Source organism: Garra rufa, chromosome 24 (genome assembly GCF_049309525.1).
Source record: "Garra rufa chromosome 24, GarRuf1.0, whole genome shotgun sequence".
Lineage (NCBI taxonomy): Eukaryota > Metazoa > Chordata > Actinopteri > Cypriniformes > Cyprinidae > Garra > Garra rufa.
Window position 1 is genome coordinate 31656851 of NC_133384.1, and position 8140 is coordinate 31664990.

The 8140-nt window shown below is 31.8% G+C and overlaps 1 protein-coding gene across 1 annotated transcript in view; it reads right to left on the minus strand.

Moving 5' to 3' along the window:
• Positions 1-7240, minus strand: part of LOC141300780 (melanoma receptor tyrosine-protein kinase-like) — a 40258-nt gene extending 33018 nt beyond the window's left edge. Inside the window, exon 1 of the mRNA XM_073831075.1 lies at positions 7075-7240. Within this exon, the coding sequence (XP_073687176.1) occupies positions 7075-7168 (94 nt within the window). The 5' untranslated portion in view covers positions 7169-7240. The remainder of the gene's footprint in view (positions 1-7074) is intronic.
• Positions 7241-8140: the final 900 nt, after the last annotated feature.

The window sequence follows — 8140 nt, forward strand, 5'->3', positions numbered from 1 at the left end:
GATAACACATTCATTTACATTGACTGCTTTACTTTCCATTCAATTTACTCATGTAGCTGGTGGTCAGAGAGCATGACGCACGTAAACAAAAGTGCTTTTCTAGTCTTTAGTTAATACGTGCCGGCATAGTGACTCTGGATACTTATAAGTCTGCAAAGAGTTTCAATTAGATTTAGATCAAATGGTGATGTCTAGACCAAAACAACAGAATTCTGGGTAGAACAAGGACACTAGCACATGCATGTAGACTAGGAGAAGGAATGCGTATTCAGATGCAATGTTTACTGAATGTGACAGATGCATGACTGGATGTTTCTAAATGTAGCTGAGTTGTTGTTTTGTTTTCATTCTTTTAAAATTTCCTAAATGACAAATGGATGAAGTACAACGATATTAATCATGATTCAAATGAATCATGATCATTATGGGTGATTTACCTTTTGTTTCTTAATGAAAACAGTGTTATTCATCACAACACGTTCAGCATGATGAAATATGCATCTGATTTGTGTTTGACCAAAGAAATCTGATACAGTTGAGGTCAAAGGTTTACACCCCCCTTTCAGAATCTGCGAAACATTAATTATTTAACCAAAAATAAGAGGGATCATACAAAATGCATGTTATTGTTTATTTAGTACTGACCTGAATAAGAAATTTCACATAAAAGAAGTTTACATATAGTCCACAAGAAAAAAAAAATAGTTGAATTTAAAATAATGACTGTTCAAAAGTTTACATCCCCTTGATTCTTAATACTGTGTTCTTACTGTACATGAATGTTCAGCAGCTGTTTTTTTTTTGTTTGTTTTGTTTTTATTTAGTGAGAGTTGTTTATGACTCCCTTGTTTGTCTTCAGGTCAAACAAATTCTTTGATTTTCCAGCATTTTTGTGTATTTGAACCCTTTCCAACAATGACTGTATGATTTTGAGATCCATCTTTTCACACTGAGGACAGTTAAGGGACTCATATGCAACTATTACAGAAGGTTCAAACATTCACTGATGCTTCAGAAGGAAAAAACATGCATTAAAAGCCAGGGGTGAAAACTTTTGAACAGATTGGAGATCTTACTTAACTTAAATATAGGCTTTAAATATATACTTACCTTACTTGCCTTAAATAGGCCAAATACTTTATTTTTCTCATTTAGTACTGCCCTTCAGAAGCTACAGAAGATAGTTACCCAGAAGACAAAATAAGTTAAATTTACCCTGATCTTCAAATTCAAAAAGTTTCCACCCCCTGGCTCTTAATGTATGTTTTTTTCTTCTGGAGCAATAGTGGGACCTGATGGATTTTTCTGAAGAACAGTGGGCAGTAACAACTGTCACTAAACAAACAAAAAAACAGCTGTGGATCACTTTTGATGGGGGTCATTATTATAACTATTGTTTTCTCTTGTGGACTACATGTAAACATATTTTATGTGAAATATCTCAATCAGATCAGTACTAAATAAACAATAACATGCATTTTCAATATGCAATAAGATCCCTCTTATTTTAGTAAAGTAATTAACATTTAGCAGATTCTGAAAGGGGGATGCAAACTTTTGACCTCAACTCTATCTAGTACTGAGTATGCTTCTGGCCTAATAGTCTGTAGAAACCAGTGGCAAATAAATGTTGTGACATAATTTGTCAAACTCCGGGCCTGACTCTGCACGCCACCGACTGTGAATGATGAAATCAGTGAACAAATTCAAGATCTGATGGGGTGTTACCTTACCACAGTATTTTGCTTTGTCTTGCGATTATCCTTAAGACAGTTTTTCACACCTACGTCATCTACTTGTCTACCCACATTCAGGATTCACATGAATGGGTGCCTTTTCATTCTAGTTAAAGGAATAGTTCACTAGAAAACAGTTCACATTATCTGTTAACATCTTGTGTAGCGAAAAGCTGCATGATTGTAACAAACAAATGAATCATGAATTGCTTCCAGCTAAAATATGAGTCCTCTATCCATAATATTGCATTCTCCATTGAAAAAAGTTGTCTGATCTGAATCAGGAGAGAAATATGCACAGATCAAGCACTGTTTCAAACTGAAAACAGTCCAAAGCAGTTTTAAATAAATAAAATGTTGGTGGATTTTAATGTGATATAATAACAGGAGATAGACTTTTTACTGGAGGAAGTGTTGGTTTAAAGTTAAAATGCGTTAATGATGGATTAGTTTCTTACAATTATGCAGCTGTTCACATCACAAAGTCTTTATTATGATGTACTTAATTACGCTGTTTGGACTCTCCGACGGCACCCATTCACTTCCATTGGTGAGCAAGTGATGCCACATTTTATCAAAATCTGTTCTTGTGAAGAACATCTACATCTTGGATGGCCTGAGGGTGAGTACATTTTAAGCAAATTTTCATGTTTGCGTGAACTATTAATTTAATGATGGCATGATGTCGTCAAGACAAAGTTCCACAAACAGAAGCACTGCTTTCTAGTAACCTTTCTCTCTCTCTTTTTTTCCTGCCACTGGCTGTGGGAATGAAATGAAGTATGAGGTGCCCCGGAGACAACACTGACTGACAAGTTATGCTGACACACCACGGGCCCATCGCCAGAAGGCTTTCCACACTTAAATTGACAGGTCATTAAAGGTGAAGTGTATAATTTAGCTAAAAAGACTTGCAAGAAATAAAGACAGTTTTCTTGAACTCTGCCATTGGTCACAATACAGATACTCCCACCATTGGTGGAGCCAGTGTTGCTTTCCTGGGCTGTTTGGGATGCTTAAACAAATAGAGCATGTTTTGATAGCATGACATGTGTTTGCACTTCTCAGGCGAAAGTCTCTGCTGGGACAGGAGAACGTATTACGTTAAAGTATTAAGTTAAACACTTCACTTTTACAAGGATAGTCACTTAAAAGGTGTGAATATTTATTCACTGTCTTTTTTTTCCTTGAAAGTAGGGTTGTGGTATTACTTTGGTATGATTAATTACAAAATGCATGAGCACATTCTGTTGGAAAGGCTGATTGGTTGCAAAACTACTAAAGCCATAACAATGTATTGGCATTGAAGTATATTCATTAAACATTAATTATTAAATCTTGTAACTAATTCAACATTTATATTGATTGACACTGGAAAGTTTCCTAGAATAAATCAAAGGGACAAAGGTAAAATGGATTAAGGTAATTATTCATATTTATCTGCAATAGTGAAATTAAAGAAGGAAGAACAGAAAGTCGAAAAAATATCAATTGAAAAAATTATTCACAAACAATGCTTTTCCTGTGAAAGCATCAGAAGTCCGCATTATCGTGGACAGACACACTACACTATCAGTCAAATGTTTTTGAACAGTAAGATTTTTAATAGCCTGCATTTATTTGATCCAAAGTACAGCAAAAACAGTAAAATGTTTAAAATATTTGTACTATTTAAAACAACTGTTTTCTATTTGAATATATTTTAAAATGTAATTTATTTTTTTGAAGCTGGATTTTAAGTATCGTTACTGCAGTCACATAATCTCTCAGAAATCATTCTAATATTCTGATTTGTTGCTCAAAAACATTTATTATTATTATTATTATAATGTTAAAAACAGCTGAGTAGATTATATTTTCACTTTTTTCTTTGATGAATAGAAAGTTCAGAAGAACAGCATTTATCTAAAATAGAAATCTTTTGTAACATTATAAATGCCTTTATCATCACTATTGACCAATTTAAAGCATCATTGCTAAATAAAATTAATAATTTCTATAATTTTGTTCCCCAAAACAGCAAAAAAAATTATACCGACTCCAAGCTTTTTAATGGTATATAGTGCATAATATTACAAAAGCTTTTTATTTCAGATAAATGCTATTCATCAAAGAATCCTGAAAAAATGTACTTAACCATTTAAAATATTGTATAAATATTGTATTGCATATTATAAATATTATAAAATTAGCATATAATTATAAAATCAGCATATTAGAATGATTTAGAGGGATCATGTGACATGCTGAAAAATTAGCTTTGATCAAGGGAATAAAAATATATTTATTTATTTATTAAATATATTTATATAGAACACAGTTATTTTAAATAAAATAAAACTATTTAAAAATGTTACTGTTTTTGCTGTACTTTGGACCAAACAAATGCTGGCCTGGTGAGCAGAAGAGACTTATTTAAAAAAAAAAAAAACATTGAAAAACATACTGTTCAAAAACTTTTGACTGGTAGGGTATAATTCACAATTAATTGTTTTTTTACTCAGCATCTAGTTACTCTGTATAAAATAAATAATTAACCTGCTGTCTATAAACTGTTAAAAGAAATGCAGATGTAATCTTCTAATCAAGTTGTACTGTCTGCGTCATTGGTTTCTGTGCTGAAAGTATGACCAGAATGTCTTGGACAGCATGCACAATCTTTTGTGTATGGAAGGTGTGCTGCTTATCAGATAACAAAAATTTAACACTCTTAGTCTGCAGTCATACTGTAGGTGTACATCAAATTACTTTAATATGTTACTCCAGCATTTTAGACTAGTTTATATTTAATACTACACAATGACTTAAGTTACGTTAATGATGCTGAATTTTGATTATAATCATTTGACATTTACAGAATCCTTCTTTTTCCCCAATGCAGAAGTAGTCCTATGGGTGAGACTTACTGTTTATTATCCGCTGTAGGGAAATAAGGAGAATAACAACATGCAGGAAACAGTAAAACTCTTTGCATTACAAAGCAGTTTGTTCATAATTAATATAATTAAGATTTGCAATTTCAAGTAGCAAAATAAGCAGTTTTGCAGGATGAGACCTGAAGCCACACCCATAAAATGCACAAAGGAAGAGAAAGGTGGATATTTTGCAGTTCTTTTGATTTTGATTCTGATTTCAATCCTGTTGTCACCTCAGAATCAAAATGTATTTAACCCGTTTCTGCCTGGTTTGTTCTGGGACAGTGTTGGGAGCCACCATCTGCTGTTAATTTCTAAACTGGCAAGAAACCTCAAACAGCATGTTAAACACAGTCTGTCCGGGTAGACCAGAGACCGGTCCGCAGACAGACGCTGAGGGCCCAGACCCCACTCAGTAGGGCAGCTGTCTAGCGATGCCATCTGCTGCTGTTGAACTCTTGGCCCTCATCCTGTGGTCACCAGTCTTAAAAGTTCATTAAGTATTTTTAAGTATGTTTGAGACTTAATTATCTTCATTACACTTTTGGAAACATGAGAGAGTCCTTGTCTTGTGGTTACTTGTTGGGGTTAAAGACAAACCTGCAGCTGGTTATATGATTAATAATGTCACAGCAGTTTTCTAATCTCATTTATCTAATGCTTTTCAGATCACTATAGTTATAAATCTAAAAAGTAATGTCATTAAGATTTCATTTTAAACATATACATACAGCAAACTATTTATCTAAGAACCATTATATATAATTGTTGATGACGTTAATTGCCTAAAGTACTAAACTATCTATCTAGCTATCTATCTATCTACACTATAAAATGTATATAAAACAGATTATTGTGGTACGTTTTACAGGAAAATACTATTCTGTCTGTCTATCTATACATACAGTAAACTATTTTTCTAAGAACCATTATATATAATTGTTGATGACGTTAATTGCCTAAAATACTAAAGTCCTTAAAATCTGTCTATCCATCTATCTGTCTATCAATCTATCTATCTAAATACACTGTAAAATGTAAATAAAACAGGCCATTGTAGTGTGTTTTACTAGAAAATACTATTTGAGTCTTTCTACTTTGAACTTTCATGTTCAATTCAATGTTACTTGTCATTTCTTTGTAATTATTCATTTACTAGCAATTTCTGAGTGGAAATGGTTTCAACGTGAATTCTAGACCATATTTTTCTATCTATACTGTAAAATGTAAATAAAACAGATTATTGTGGTACATTTTACTATAAATTAATACAATTAATACAATTTCAGTGTAATCTAAATTAGCATTTAATTTAATGTTACTTGCCATTTTTTGTAATTATTTCTAAAACTTACTAGCAATTTCTAAATAAACAAAATATTTAGTGAATTCCACCCCATATTTTTCTATTTATCTATCTATCCTGTAAAATGTAAATCTGATTATTGGGGTACGTTTTAACAACAAAAAATAAAAAATAAAATAAAATACTACTTCAGTCTTTCTACTTTGAAATTTCACATTCCGTTCAATGTTTCTTGTCATTTTTTGTAATCATTTATGAAATTGACTAGCAATTTCTGAGTGAAAATTGTTTCAAAGTGAATTCTACACCAAATCAGTCTATCTATCTAGCACTGTAAAATGTAAATAGATTGTGATGTTTTACTAAAAAATACTATTTCAGTCTACTTTGAACATTAACATTTAATTCAGTGTGTTACATGCCATTTCTTTGTAAATATTTGTGAAATTTACTAGCAGATTCTAAGTGAATTATACACCATATTTTCTATCTATCTATCTATCTATCTATCTATCTATCTATCTATCTATCTATCTATCTATCTATCCTGTAAAATGTAAATCAGATTACTGGGGTAGGTTTTAACAAAAAAAATACTACTTCAGTCTTTCTACTTTGAAATTTCACATTCAATTCAATGTTTCTTGTCATTTTTTATAATCATTTGTGAAATTTACTAGCAATTTCTGAGTGAGAATTGTTTCAAAGTGAATTCTACACCATATTTTTCAGTCTAGCTATCTAGCACTGTGAAATGTAAATAGATTGTGGTATGTTTTACTAGAAAATACTATTTAAGTCTATTTTGAACTTAAACATTTAATTCAACGTGTTACTTGCCATTTCTTTGTAAATATTTGTGAAATTTACTAGCCATTTCTGAGTTAAAAAAGATTCACAGTGAATTACTCAATATATTTATATTTTTATTTTTTGTTTACACTGTCAAAAGTGTGGCCACACTTCAGTAAATTTGCGTCATTTATTTCGTCCTTATATTCTCAAACTTCTCATTTGGCACTGTTTTAAAAGACGTTTTATGTAGATAGACAAAACTACATCTCTTCAGGACGTATATGAAATATTTGTTAGTGACAGTTAAGGTAACTTCACTCACCTTTCCTCTCAGAAACGGAGCACCACACCGCGCTTATCAGCACAAGACAGACGATTCCCCATTCACGGAACAGAATTAGCTTCGTAAACTTCATGTTTAAAAGCGGAATCACTTTAAAGCATTATTTTTGTTCAGATATTCCCGCAAATGAGCAATGTGTAGCTCGTAAGTGAAATAGTTTTCCAGAGGCAGGTCCCGTTTAGCTCACGCAACGTGTCTGAGCGCTTCTTCTCAGTACAGCTGTAACGTGACGCAGTTCACCTTTACTGAACGCGACGCGACGCGACGCAGCTGAATCACAACGCTCCCATATATTTGTGTGTGTGTGTGAAGAGAGAGTGGGTGTGTGTGTATAAGTACTTAACGGCTTGTGCAATTTTGTGATGTCATCTGACAGTAAATGCACCTTGCTTATTCAAAAGAAAGGAAGATGTTTTGTAGGTTTTTTCTTTTCGTAAAAGGAAAATCTGTATCGGAAAATCCACAAATACATTTCTATTTTGATTTGATCATTTGTATAATATGCAAACTATACGCTTATCTTATTGAATATGCGTACATATGCATATTATTACATATATTATTACAGATTAAGCGTATCTCTCTTTGCAACTTTTCTTTTGTCAGAGTCTGTTTCTTATAATTTAATTAAATCACTTTGTTTTTGAACAGTAAGGTTTTTTTTTTAAGTTTTTGAAAGACATATCTTCTGCTAAACAAGCCTGCATTTACTTGATCCAAGATACAGCAAACCGTGATATTGTGAAATATTGTTTACGATTTAAAATAACTGCTTTCTATTTAAATACATTTTAAAATGTGGCTAAAAGTTAATTTTTAGCATCATTACTCCAGTCTTCAGTGTCACATGATCCTTCAGAAATCATTCTTATATTCTGATTTGATGTTCAAGAAACAATTATTATTATTATTATTATTATTATTTTTATTATAACATTAAACTACCATTCGAAACCTTAGAGTCAGTATAATATACATATATATGTATATAAATTATAGAAATTAATACTTATTTAGCAAAGATGCTTTAAATTGATTAAAAGTG